At 36.8% G+C, this 14,570-nt stretch overlaps 1 protein-coding gene across 1 annotated transcript; it reads right to left on the bottom strand.

Moving 5' to 3' along the window:
• Positions 1-4,985: 4,985 nt before the first annotated feature.
• On the bottom strand, positions 4,986-9,714 carry LOC118488030 (chaperone protein dnaJ 15-like). The gene is made up of 11 exons (XM_035985060.1): positions 9,323-9,714; positions 7,795-7,918; positions 7,605-7,687; positions 7,379-7,490; positions 7,203-7,307; positions 6,696-6,746; positions 6,495-6,584; positions 6,293-6,401; positions 6,072-6,220; positions 5,522-5,575; positions 4,986-5,416 (listed from the first exon to the last, which is right to left on the bottom strand). Exons 1-11 carry the CDS (start codon positions 9,463-9,465, stop codon positions 5,177-5,179), a joined length of 1,260 nt encoding a protein of 419 aa, XP_035840953.1. The 5' UTR covers positions 9,466-9,714; the 3' UTR covers positions 4,986-5,176.
• Between the last annotated feature and the right edge of the window lie 4,856 nt (positions 9,715-14,570).

Here is a 14,570-nt window from a genome sequence, read left to right as displayed (position 1 = left end):
TCGATAAACCACTGGACCATTTGTGATTTATCGCAAAGTCGATCGTTAATTACGACGGATTGACTTTTAAGCTAAACTAAGCAATAACTAAGCCATAAAAGGGTAGACACACTTACAGAAGCTTGGTGCACGACTAAGGATGTTAGAAGAGTGCTTGAGAGCTCCAGAGATGATCAAGAGAGCAGGTTTTGAGGTGTGTTTCACTTATGCACAATGCCTTGCCTTTTATAGTGAAAAATGGGGCTTAGGATCATTACACATCAACCTACAAGGCATCATGGATGTTCAGCAGGTGGCCCTGGGTGCTAGGGGGCATGTAGAGGGCGCCCATGCTTCATTAATTGCTCAAATGATCGTTCACAAGCTCAAACAACAAGTCTGTCCAAGTATTCTGCATCTGGGACTCGTACGCGGCCCGCATTAAGATTCAAGATACATGCACGCGGGCCGCCTGAATCTTCATGTCAGGAAACGTATCCACAGGTGGCTCGCGGCCCGCATTAACTTGCTTGTTTCACCCAAGCGGGCCGCCTGAGGCCTGAATTTCAAGATTTTCAAATCTTTTGTCATGATTAACCTGACCTTTCGGTTTTGAAGGGGTAACTTTGCGATTTGGCCCTCGATTATTTACGATTAAGGGCCTCGTGACTTTTACCCGCATTGTTAAGTCCTCGGTTAGTTTAATTACTATCCGAAAAGCCTTAACTTTCATTGTTGACGCTTTTAACCCCTCGCATACGAATTTGATCATAACTTTCTCGTTTTAAAACGGAACTTCGCGAAATTTATATAGTATATTCTAGGGAGCGTATTTTACTGTTACAAAGCCTCGGGTTCGTCAAAGGGTCATTCAGAGGTATAAATTAAACATGTTGACACGATTAACCCCTGTAGCTTGTAATCCCTCACTTTCTCCCGCGTTTCGCCCCGTACGATCCATGATTTATTCGTTTGAAGGTACGAGCATCAGTTAGGGTTACTATACAGTATATTTACCCTTTGTTGACATTTATAACCCTCGAATTTACATACTTTCAAGGTTTGTCAACTTTAGTCCTTTATTTAATATTTAATGCCACGTGTAAACTCATGACACGTGTTAACACATTATTGGACACAAAATTTCGAGGTGTTACATGTAAAACATTAAATAGTTTTTTTCTCATCTCATTTATTATTAATTTTGACTAATTAATTAGTCATTAAGACTATAATCCTCCACACTAAATATTTTTGCCTACACACATTAAAAGTTATTCTACACATTTCGAAATTTATCCTACACATATTGAAATTTATCCTACACAACTCATAATTTATCCTACACGCCTCGTATTTATCCTACACTATAAATGAATTTTTATTTTTATTTTTTGTGAAAAATATATATCTTAAAAATAAATTACAAATTTAATATAGTTAGTTATTAAAGATGAAACTACCAATTAATGATGTATGTAAGTTTACTAAGATACCCTTATAGTTATATTAAGTACAAATATTAAATGAAGTCTAATGAAGCATTCCTATTGGTTAAAATTTCTTCCTTTTTCTTCTTACAAAGAATTTCTTCTCATTTGAACCCTCCACTATATATATGAAATAAACATTAACAACAAATGAATAAATAAGCTACCAACATATTAACACAAACAAGGGTATCCAAACAAAACAAATACAGTACTTAACGAGTATTCAAGATGAGCAACTTGTACAAGGTCCAGTGAGACCTAAGTATCTAATAAAATTAGCACACTTGTAGGTTGCGATACATACACGGACCCCGAGTTTGATAGCACGACATTTACTTGAACGCAAAACAGTGAGTTCATGTCTCTCTTTTAAATCTTTTCAATGTTTTATTATCAAACAGCCGAAAGGGAATACATGTTACAATAAATGGTATGTTAGCTATGGAATGAAATCACTTTAGATCACTGTGCGCATAAGTAGAAAAAGACAATAGTGACTATTAATCACACATAACGACCGAGGTGCAAAGGTATAGATCTATTGAGTTTTGGTGAGCTCCACTTTAGATCACTGTCTAGGTTTGGTTACTTACTTTTGGCACATACATTAATGTATTAGCTACACGTTGATTGATCCTCGAATTTCATAGACGCTTAAGATACTACGATTTCTCATACCGGTTTACAAAGACAATACTTTCAAATGTTTTTGAGATTCATTTGATACAAAGCAAACAACTACATGAATTCACCAACTTTATGTTGGCTTTTTAAAACTTACATGTATTTCAGGAAAGAAAGGATAACTTGATGGAAGACAAGGATTATGGAAAAGCTTGCAAACGATGGCCATTTTGGAGGGTTTGCCTTATATATCCCGTCTTCGTGCGGACATATAAAGCCTCGTTTTACATTTATGAAGAAACTATGTGTTGTTAAAGTTATTTTGTAACTTGAAATACATTTTGGGAATTGTCGTGAACTTATTCTAAAACTTTTGTACTTGTGCTGCAAACTATATATCAATGGCATCGTTGTTATTTTATAATTGTTTACTTAGTCGAATGCAATAATTACCTCATAGTCACACGCATGCACTTCCACCACGAGCAGGGTGTGACACCTATCACCACGATGAGTGGCCAAAACACAAATCCCGTGACAACCAGTTCAGCTTTAACTCCAATCACTCTAGGAGGGGCAACGGTGCCCACTACAAGCGCCATATCTTTTTCAGTAACAAAATCCTTGAATTTAGAATTTGAGGCAGAAACGCCAACGGGTATAAGAGGCAGCAAGGAACGTCCGGTGATGCTTTCCAGCCGGGGATTCCCTCGCCGATTTAAACGTCTGCGGTGGGAACAACGACACAATACTACCAACCTGGTGATGCTTTCCAGTTCCCGCCATTATACCCCGTCGCCCTTACTGCGGCTCTGTCTACTCCACCCCATCAGCCGGTGGTTATGCCACAGACAATACAAAATGCCACGCCAGGTAATCATGCATATATGCCGTCGTACGGATACATGCCCTAGTTCAACCCCAAGCGTATGGTTTCTTGACTCAACCTGAGGGGAACCAATTGACGTTTCCATTTTTTCCGTATGCACAGGCGTCTCCCATGATGCCTTGGTTTGGATCTCCTATATCCTATGCTATGAACACTAGCAGCGCCCTTGCGGGATCGTCCCAGAGCAATGTCGCAGGCTTGAGACAACACCTTGTTTACAATCAATCAGGGCAGACACCGATAATTCAGGATTTAACTACTCCTGTTAGCCATCGACATCAATACGAGGAACCTATTGATCTGGAAGAAGAAGATCTGACGAAACCTTATAAACCGGCGGATGAAACGTTTAGATCAAAGTTTAGCAGGCGGATAGTAGAAGCCCCGATCAAGGATAAGCCGAAAATGCCCCCAACCGTGGGCAAATACGACTACACTAGGGACCCGGAGGATCAAATTAACCTTTTTTGAAGTGAAGGAGAAGTGGCCCTTTGGCCCATGCCTTTGTGGTGTAAAATGTTTGTTCAAACTTTAGTGGGAACTGCCCGAGTATGGTAGGATAGTCTGCATGTAGGCGTGATTGATAGCTTTGATGAGTTAGTAGAGAAATTTGCCCTCCAGTTTAGCCATCGCCCTCTAGTTTAGCCAGCAGTGGCTACACACTAAAGATCGAAATGAAGTGTTACACATACGACGTCGGGACAATGAAACAGTTGAAAACTTTTTGACAAGGTTTCACCGGGAAAGCATAGCCATCCCAGGTCTTACACAAGAGTCGGCGTGTGGAGCCAACCTGCAGGGCGTGAACGATGATGAGTTACTTAGAAAACTCTACGACAAGAACGGTGTTTCTGCTACTATAGAAGAGATCATGTGAATAGCTAAGGTCTATGTACGCCAGGAAAAGTCGACCGAGGCAAGCCATGCTGCCAACAAAAAGAAGGAGCCTTTTAGGACGGGCGAAGATAACGATCGCCAAGGGGGTAAAATTAGAAGCAAAGGAAACATATTTCAAAGAAATGAGTACTCTGATTCCCAAAATCGGTACGATGGAACGCGAAGCTCGGCGGCAAGAAGTGACTTTTCCTCGAACCGACTCAAGTCAGATCTCCCAGCATTAAGTAAAATGCCGGCGGAAATCTTGGCTTCTGAAAATCTTAAGCTAAGCCCGCCATGGCGCCTAAACGATTCACCGGGGAAGGATACAACTAAATATTTTGAGTATCACAAGGGCGGGAGCACGATACTAACGACAACTTCCAGATTAAGAAGCAAATTGAGTAGTACGTAAAAGCTAGAAAACTCGCCCTCTAGTAAAAGATAGTAAATAGGGTCCCCCGTCTGAAAAAGAAGAAGACGTAAAAACAGGCAAGAGGCAGCGGGAGATGAACATGGTGTGTTATGATGATGGAAGAGGAAGAAAGCGTGGGGTAGAGGTGTTGGAACCCTGGATGATGGTCAATGTGCACACAAGACCTCACCAGGAGGATATGAATCTCACAACCGATCCTGTCATTATTACCGCCGTTGTCAGCAATTATAACATGGGGAGAATCTTATTAGACACTAGAAGCTCAAGGGTGTGAAAGAACTATAGTAGTCGCTTTCCCGGTGGTTAGGGCAGATTCTCATCATAACGTTATCATTGGGCGATATGCCTTGGGAAAACTAGATCCCATAGTTTCAACGGCCCGTGAATTCATGAAATTACCAACCCCAGGAGGAGTTGCATTGGTGGAAAAAGACCCAACGGGAGAAGTAATGGAAACAAAACGGTACAAGCAAGGCCCAACGGGTGTTATAAGACCTAAAAGATGGGTCCTGAGTACCATCAAATAACTAGAGCAACGAGCGTAACGTCATCACTTCCTGTATAGATTTGGATCGCGTATATCATATATATATGATATATATAAGTGTTAACTAGAGCACTATAAAAGCATGAGTGGATTGGAGCCACATATCTATGGTTGAACACAAACCATCAAATAACATAAATATAGATTCAGAAATAATAGTCCATCCTTCATTTAAAAATAATCAAATTAATTAATCAAACAAAACACATACAGGTACTAAAATATCCCAACAATCTTTTGAAACAATTCTTGATTTTGATTACTAACAAGCCATTACGAATATGAACAAAACACAAAAAGATTCACGCCGAATAAACCCATGACGCATGTCATCAACCAGTTTTTCTATCGCCTTTGAGGTTAAGATTGAACCATTTTTTCTTACTTTTGGGATCCGAGGTTCCTTCTTCGCTCGGACTGTGGCTGTTTTCACCATCACCACCTGGATTTTTACTGTCAATTCCACCGTTATTACTACTAGCTTGCGTATTGCTCCCGCTACCAACAACCAAAGATCTACCTACTGTAAACGATGATTGAATACTTTCTCGTTGTTTTAGAAGCTCGTCCACCTGTAACATTGTCACCGTAAAAAAATAGAAAACCTTTTAGAACTATAAAAACGTATTCTCTTTTTTTTGGGTAATCATGTGTGTAATAGACATATAAGCACTTACATTCTGTTTTTCCTGGGTGTATCTGTTAGTCACTTCTTGAAATCGGGCCAAAGCCTGCATAAATATCAAACAAGAAACACTCAGAACATAAATATAACATTCTAGTTTAGTCATCTAAATTACTAGCCGAAAATTTTTATTGAGCTACATCCATATATAGACTATAGATCGATAACTAGGGGTGTCAATCATGTCGGGTTATCAGGTTGGTGGGTTGAAATGTTCAGCCCGAACCCGACCCATAATATTATTAGGGTCAAAGATTTCAACCCTAACCCACACACATAAATGTGAGTCAACCCGAACCCAACCCATTTAACCCATATTTTTAAATGAGTCATACAACTTGATAATGTATAAGCGAGTTGGGTTTTCAGCGGGTTATCGATAACATGTTTAATGTTGAGTAAGTGTGACAAGTGGATAATATAGTGTGTCAAAACTAACATTATTATGACTAACTAACCATGTAAAATAGAAACAGAAAAAATAAATACAAAAAGAAAATACTTATTTTTTCTAAATAGTTAAACGGGTTGACGGGTCATACCTGTCTGTATTCTGTCTCAAACTGACGTAGCTCAGTTCTTTTTCTCAAAATCTGCTGCTCGATATCCTTGAGTTTATGAGTTGTATCCTCATATGTATTGGCACAGATCGCTTCTATTGTATATGATGCTGTTTTAAAAAAATTGTCTCCTGCATAATAACAGATATTAATATTCTGCACAAAGACAAAATCAATTAAAATAAATAAATAGAGATTCTAACCGTAAACAGCAAATATGTGAGTGCCGGATTTTAGTTCCGAGACCTCACACGGTTGAAGACCTTCCAACTTTTTAAAAAAAGCAGCTTCAGGGTCCTTAGCCATCGCTAACTGCAAAATGAATTTTGTAATTTTATCAATTACAATATAAAAATGACTTTTTTTTTATTATAAGATGTTTTTAAAATGTTGATGGATGCTTACAGAATTAACAACTGAATCCATTCTGTATACTTGAAAATGCAAGAAATACATCCCAGCTGATGTCACCTTACCCGCCTTCTCACAGTCTTCCTGCACGAGATGATGTCATAAATGATAATAAAACATTATCATGATGTTAGTTTTGGAAAAAAAAAAAGATAGAAACAAGAAAAAGGTTAACGGTAATAAAAACGGAATTACCTGCAGCGCGAGACTATACCCCCCACCGTAATCTTGCTCAAAGTAAAGTAGCTGCAATTTTAAATTAACATAAACACTAGTGTATTTAACTATATATATATATATATATATAGGACAAAGATCCGTTAGGAACCACCCTTTATTGCGAGAACCGCGAGAACCAATGTGAACACAACCAAAAATGCCTAAAAATAGCTTAAAAAACAATTTTTTTTTAATATTTTTTATAAAAAAATCGCTACTTTTAGTAGCCAAAAAAAATTTTAAAAAAAAAATTTTTGGCTACTAAAAGTAGCGATTTTAACATAAAAAATATTTTTTAAAAAAAATTAGATTTTTTTTAGATTTTTTGGGGGTTTAGTTTTTAGCTTTGGGGGGGGGGGGGGGGGGGGGGTTAGGTTTTTTAGCTATTTTAGGTTGTGTTCACATTGGTTCTCGCAATAAAGGTGGTTCTCGCATGAACCTTACCCTACATATATACACATATATTCTGAAAATTTGAGGTACCTTAAATTTGCTTTGTGCAGCTGAAGTAACTCTAACGACAATTCCGGATTGAGCTTGTTCTTCACTTATCGTAACACTAAAAAAATGTGCACATTGTTTCTCCACCTGATACTTAACTTAATGAAGATAACACATTTGTAGAAATATGTTTTTATAACACATATATACACACACACCTTTCCATTAACTGAAGTTCCTAACGGAAGGGGTCTGACAGTGACGGTTCCGCTTAACGCTTCTTCAAGAACATTGGCTGAAATGGTCGTCTTAATAGGAACTCCAAGCTTACTTAAAAATGAAAAAATAAATATAAAAAATATAAATAAAATAGCAAATGAATGAATATTTGAGAAAAAGGGAATTCAAAGTTCAAACTAGTATTTTTTTTTTTTCTAAGAATACCTGAATAATGCTGCAAACATTGTATTTACGGTTCCAAGGTTTGATAAATCGATTTCCATATCCATGCCTTCAGCATCAATAGCCTTAATAATTCATTCATTAAATATTTAAATGCAATGAAATGAAATATAGATAATAGACATAGACACATTCACATAATATTTATATTTTTTTTTTCTAAAAAGACTACCTCAAACCCTGAATTATCATATTGCCTTCTTCTTTCCGGATCGGATAAGATGTTGTAAGAATATGCAACCTCTTTGAATAGCTCCGAGGCTTCCGGATTATTAGCATTTTTGTCAGGATGATACCTGTATTTAATCAATATTAATAACATTTATTATACACGTAATCTAATGTCGCAACTCCGGTTATAGTTCTCAAGGTTTAAAAAAACGGAAACGAGTTTCGAGGCGTTTTCCCTTCGCCTCACGAGGCGTAAGCCCGGGGCGGAATTAAAAAATAAATATAAAAATTATATATCTTATAAGAATAATAAAACTAACTAAATTCATCATCAAATTCATAAAAATCATCAAATCACACATAAAAAAGACATAAGTTGCTTGAAAATGACACAAAGTCAAAAACACTAAAAACAAATATCATAAACCCTGAGGCGCAGCCTTTTTAGCACCTCAGCCCTTTTGAGGCGCACGCACAATAGAAACCCCTGAGGCGCGCCTCAGGATCGTTTTTGGTGCGTTTCGCCTCGAGGCGCACGCCTCAACCGCTTTTTAAAACCATGATATTGTATACTATCTTAAAAACCAAAGTCGGTGGAGTTTCCACCAGCTTTGGTTGGCCCTTTCACTTTTGGAGTTAGTCCATTTTGCTCCCTTCTATGTTTTTATTACCCTTCTACTTTGACATTTGGCGTTTTTAACCCCTACCTTTTTACTAATTTAATTTTCCATCACTAACTTTTGTTTATTAAATTCTTTTGTTTACCTCTATCATTCTTTTACTTTAAAAAACTTTTTTTACGTGCATATTTTTATGTACGTATAAATATAAATTTGAGTGTGTCTACGTTTTAACGTGAATTTTATTTTTGAGACAAGTCAGGTCAAATATAATACGTTTCGTTTAAAACCATTTTCACGTGTATATTTTTATGTATGTGTCTGTATTAATTCGAGTTGGTCTACGTTTCGACGTAAACTTTTTTTGGGAAACAAGTCAGGTCAAATATAATACGCTTTCATGCTTATATAGGTTATACTGAGTTCAATCTAATACGTCGAACACACACGTTTTCGTATGGTTAACGCTTCACATGATGTTTGGACTAATCCATTCAATATTTCCGATGTGCCCGCACCGCAACGCGCGGGGGCTTATTACTAGTTCTTAATGATGTGCCAACTAACATTGATTCATAAATCATAATTATTCTAAGCTTTCATTAAAGAAGGCTTTTGTTTCTTCAAGAACAAGAATCCTAACTTTAAATAAACTCAAATACAAACTACAACAATTCCATATCATATCAGATTATTCCCAAAAACATATCAACACTAAATCATAAAAAAAATGAATACAACACAAATAACCTAATTTCATCATCAAGAACTTAATGCATAACACAAAAAAACACATACCCAAATCAAAAAACTAACCAATCCCAACATATTTCAAGAAACTGCAAACAATAAAACTTTAAAAAAAAAAAAAAAAAAAAAAAAAGAGAGAGAGAGAGAGAGAGAGCTAACTTGAGAGCAAGTTTTCTGTAGGCAGATTTAATCTCCTGATCAGAAGAATCTTTAGAAACATTCAAAACTTCATATGGGTCTCTTCGATTTGCAATCACAGGGGTTGAGGAAGAGGTTGCTCCTTCAGTCTTCGAACCCCCCATCCCCTTTCTTCTTAATTAGTAATAAAAATCAAATTTTTATCAATCTTTAAAAGCAGCTATCTTTTTCTCAAGAAACCCTTGTGATGTATGAAAAAGAATGTTCAAGATTGATTGTAGAAGAGGTGTAGAGCGATCTTTGTGATGATTTCTGATGGAGGTGATGATAATCAAACCCTACAATGGCGAAATTGAAGAGGGGAAAAGGCCAAAATCTGAAATTGGATGTATATGTATGTATGTATGTATGTATGTATGTATGTATGTATGTATGTATGTATGTATGTATGTATGTATGTATGTATGTATGTATGTATGTATGTATGTATGTATGTATGTATGTATGTATGTATGTATGTATGTATGTATGTATGTATGTATGTATGTATGTATGTATGTATGTATGTATGTATGTATGTATGTATGTATGTATGTATGTATGTATGTATGAGGGACTCTGATTAGGGTAATTGGTGAAGTGAAATTGGTAGCTGTGAAATTGGGATTTCACCTTTGATTTTGCTTCAGTGAAGAAAGTTGTAAACTATGAGCTAAAGTGGCAAGAAGCCCATCACCAGGAATTGGGTAGCTTAGCTTAGCTTAGCTTAGCTTAGCTTGCTTTCTGGGCTTACAAAATGGACATTTTGAATTTTGTGTTTTAAGATAAGGAAAAGAAAATGAATGATTGGGGGAAGGGTTATTGGTAGAGGTGCACAAACCGGGTTTTTTTTTAATAGAGTTCTTGGGTTCGGGTATATATTTAGGTATGTGTATGACTGTGTTTTGATTTTTCTTGTATTGGTCATACGGTCCATACCCGAGTCGGGTTCGGGTCTGGGTATTGGCTAGAAAATCTGTATCTGGTGTACTCGGGTTCGGGTTCAGGTTTTCAATACCCAGGTATTAGAATGCCCTATTTCTGGGTCTGGGTAGGGTTTGGGTATTGGTCGGGTATGGTTCGGGTATTGGTCGATTATGGTTCGGGTTCGGGTATAGATCGGGTTTTTCGATTCATTTTTTTGGCACAAAATATAGAAATATAATGGAAACCTTTATTTATACATAGGGATGAGCAAATCATTCCCGGTACCGGTACCGAATCTACCGAATCGGGTACTTTTTCGGTACCGATTCGGTACCGACTTTTAGCATTTTCGGTACCGGTCTGGTACGGTACCGGTTTTTACCGGTTTTTACCCTCAAATGCCGGTACCGAACCGGATATATTCGGTACCGGTACCCACTTTTGGGCATTTTCGGTACCGGACGGTACCGAGTTCATCCCTATTTATACATATTGTATGCCTTGAAATATGCCCAAAAAAGCCTCACACAGGCTCTAAATGTTCAAAAAAGTTGTTGTACACAACGGATCTGGGTATTACGAAATCCCGGTTACGGGTATTACGAAAACCCGGGTACGAGTTTTACGAAAACCCGGGTATGTTAAAAACCCGGGTACAAACCGAGTACGAAAAAACCCGGGTTCGGGTATTGAACGAAATATGCATACTCGGTCCCTACCCTACGGGTAGGGTCGAGTTCGGGGTTTTTGTGCACCTCTAGTTATTGCTTATTGGTCTTTGAGAGGAAATGCAGATTTGAGTTTGAGGCAATATGTCTTAAGTTCAAATTTGATCCCAATCAGGTTTTATCGCAATATGTCTTTAGGCAGCAGGCTTTTCCCAGAACTGGAGATGGTGGGCTTGGGCTACCCAGCATTGTCTGCAGTCGCAGACACATAAGGTTACCTTTTGCCATTTTGTTACCCTGGGTAGCTGGATTTTTATTTCGTTGGCCGTTCAAAAATAAAATTTCAAACTTTGAATTATTCAAGATTAGTATTCGGGGATGTAAACAAATATGAGTTTTGTTTTAAAAAAAATGAGGTTATGGAACGGGTATGGTAGTAGGTGATATATGATTTGATTTGCTGACAAATAGCTATATAACCGACTATGAGACGTGGTTTGGCAATCAGATATATAAATGAAATTACCATCCCTAAGTTGCAATGTTTTAAAAACCGGTTTTTAAATTAAACCGGATTATGCTAAAAATGGTTCAACTGGTTGAACCAGATTGTACCGAGCGGTTTAACCGGGTCGACTAGTTAATTCTATAATTTCATAAATTACAACACTAACTCAAAAGTTAATCCAAAAATGCATGATTACATATTAAAAGATAATTCAAAAGCTAATCCATAATTAAAAAATAATCCAAAAGATAATTGAAAATTATTTAATTTTCTAACAAGCTCTTTTAAATGAAAGTGTACAATATTTTTAAGTCATTTGAGTGTTAATACATCAAGTTCATGATCGCATACACGATGAAATTCACTATTATCGCTATCCTCATCAACTAGAGGATAACTATTTTCGTTTCATACAATATTAAATAAGAAGTTTTAATTACGAATAATTATAATATATAAAAATTACGTAAGATAAGTAACATATATAATAAAATAAGTAACAACTCAAACCAAAATAACCTTGGGCCGGTACCGGTATTACGTTTCAAACCGGTATACCGAATTTACCGCCGGTACAAAACTTATGCCGTTTCACTTATTTATCGGGGTGTTTCGTACAGATTTACATCTGAAAACGGTAATACCGGTATAATCGGCCGGTATTTACCGGTTTTTAAAACACTGCTAAGTTGTCTTCAATTTTTATTTGTATTTAGGTTTTAGGTATTATTTCATTTTTATAGTAAATTATATATTTTTTTTGGAGCGTCGACTTTGTTGTATTAGGCTATTGCACTCTTCAAATTGGAGAGTCTCGATGCCCCAACCCCACTCCGGGTAGACTATGTTGTCTAAACCGGGCCCATGGTGGCTTCAGAGTTTGGCTTAGGCGTTCCCCCGGGAAACCATATCGTCGGTTGCCACTTGATAGTCGTTGTGTCACCACAAGAGCAGAACTCTCTGGCTTAACACACGGTGGGACGAAAATCCGAATGGGCTCAGGATAGAGCCTGACATCTCTGCAAGGAGGTTAGACTCTATCCATCATTAGACCATGGGGTATGGTCCCCTTTCCCCACCTCTACCTCATCACCTTCTTCTTCTTCTTCCCCTTCCTCTTCACCCATCAACAAGAAATGATTTCCTATCCAATAATTGAGAGAGAGAGAGAGGGGGGGGGGGGGGGGGATCAAGAGAGAGAAGAAGAACGAAGCAGGCGAGGAGAATTCCTCGAGCTCATCGATGGGAGGATAGGGGGCGGTGTTCCCCGTCGGGGATGAGCGTCATCTCACTATCCCGACCACCTTCCTCAACCCACACCCTGCAATCTTACCTAACCCACCAAAGTGACACAAACGAGAATTGAACTTGGGTCTCCATTAGAGAACCCAAGTCTTCCTACCACTAAACCACAAGTGGTGTTCCGAAATGTGTTCGTGTGTATTGCACATGACTGTTTTTAATGTCCAATTTATAAGTGCGCCTTACCAAAGAACGATATTTGTTTTGTGACAAAAACCAAACATAAAAAATGATTTGTGTATTAGATTAAGAATGAAAGTAACAATTTTCAGTATAAGGACAAAAAGTCGAAAGCGTGATATTGTAAATGTTTTAAACAAAAGAAATTAATACACAACTTTTTAGTTATATGGTTTTTACTATACTTTTATATGATTAATTATTACGTACCATAGATGTTATCTAAATAAACACTCTTTACTAGTTCTAATAAACAAGTTTAGGAAAAGTAACATTAGCCATTTAAGAAAAAATATATAAAATGTTAAAGTTTTCCTTTTTCCTCACCAAATCTTCAAAAAAAGAGAAAAAAGAAAAAACACAACCTTCCATGTTTCCTTCATATTCTTTTCTAACTTTATAGCAGCATAACATAAAACTTTTCCAGTTTTTTTTTGCCTTTCAAAAAAAAAAAAAAAAAAAAAAAAAAAAAAAAAAAAACTTTTACAGTTTTCTTTCCTCTTAATTCTTACTTTTAAAGACTTTTCCAGTCTACAGCCTCTTTCCCTTCTTTTTTAGTCCAAATCTTTTCATATATAACTAAAACAACCTTATAAGTCATTTGGTCTTGTTATCAACCCAAAAGTAACTTTTTCACTATAATCAACTTTTAATATAGTTTTAATGTATTGAGTTTTAAGTGGGTTATGCAACTCCAAGTAGGATTTTTGGTGTAAAGTTCAAATCATGACATACCCCAAACCTTAAAAACTCTTATCGAAGCTTAAAAACTCCAAGTATGATTTTCGATTTAGAAAAACTTTTGTTAACATTCAAATGAATAAGCAATCGAAGCTTAACATAATTCAAAAAAAAAAAAAATACACCATAAACGTAAAACATGTACACAAGCATAGGGGATGTACGCAACTATACAAGTTGAGGAATTGATAAGAACAATTAATTTAGTGATATATGGCGAGAATATGTAAAACAACACAAGTTAAAGGTAGAAGACACACATTTTAGTTAGGGTTTGTGGTTTTAACTGATAGCGGCAGTGGATAAGACATGTGACTTCAAAAGGGATCTTAAAGGTTGAAACCATACAGCTCATTGGACACGTGGGAGGGTCTGACAATTTTTCAAACAAAACAACACAAAGTACAACTAAAAGATGCTCATAAAACACCTAAAACAGACCTTACAACACTCTTATGCAACAAAGTATTGCTAATTTATGCTATATAGATGGTGACATGACATTATTACTTGTTGATAAATGTTGTAGAAACTTAAATCGGAGCTCATGCTCAATAAGTTAATATAGTGGACTTTAGTTGGCAAATACAAGGTGAAGACATTAACTTGTCTTTCAAAATTACATCTTTACACATTTGTAAATTGTCTAGTTAAACAAGCTACTTGATATTTAAAGTAGAGAAAAATGCCCGGATAGTCCCTGTGGTTTCACCTTTTTTCACCTATAGTCCCCAAGTTTCTAAAACTACCTAAATAGTCCCCAAGTTTTCGATTTTTGTTCCCGGATAGCCCCTGGGTCTAACTTCAGTTACTTTTCTCTGTTAAGTGACCCCACGTGCATATCACGTGAGGGGTATTTTGGTCAGTTTACTTGTGCCTAACATATAAAAGTATCCCTGCACCC

This window comes from Helianthus annuus, chromosome 16, assembly GCF_002127325.2.
Source record: "Helianthus annuus cultivar XRQ/B chromosome 16, HanXRQr2.0-SUNRISE, whole genome shotgun sequence".
Taxonomy (NCBI): domain Eukaryota; kingdom Viridiplantae; phylum Streptophyta; class Magnoliopsida; order Asterales; family Asteraceae; genus Helianthus; species Helianthus annuus.
This window is presented reverse-complemented; position numbering and strand designations above follow the sequence as displayed.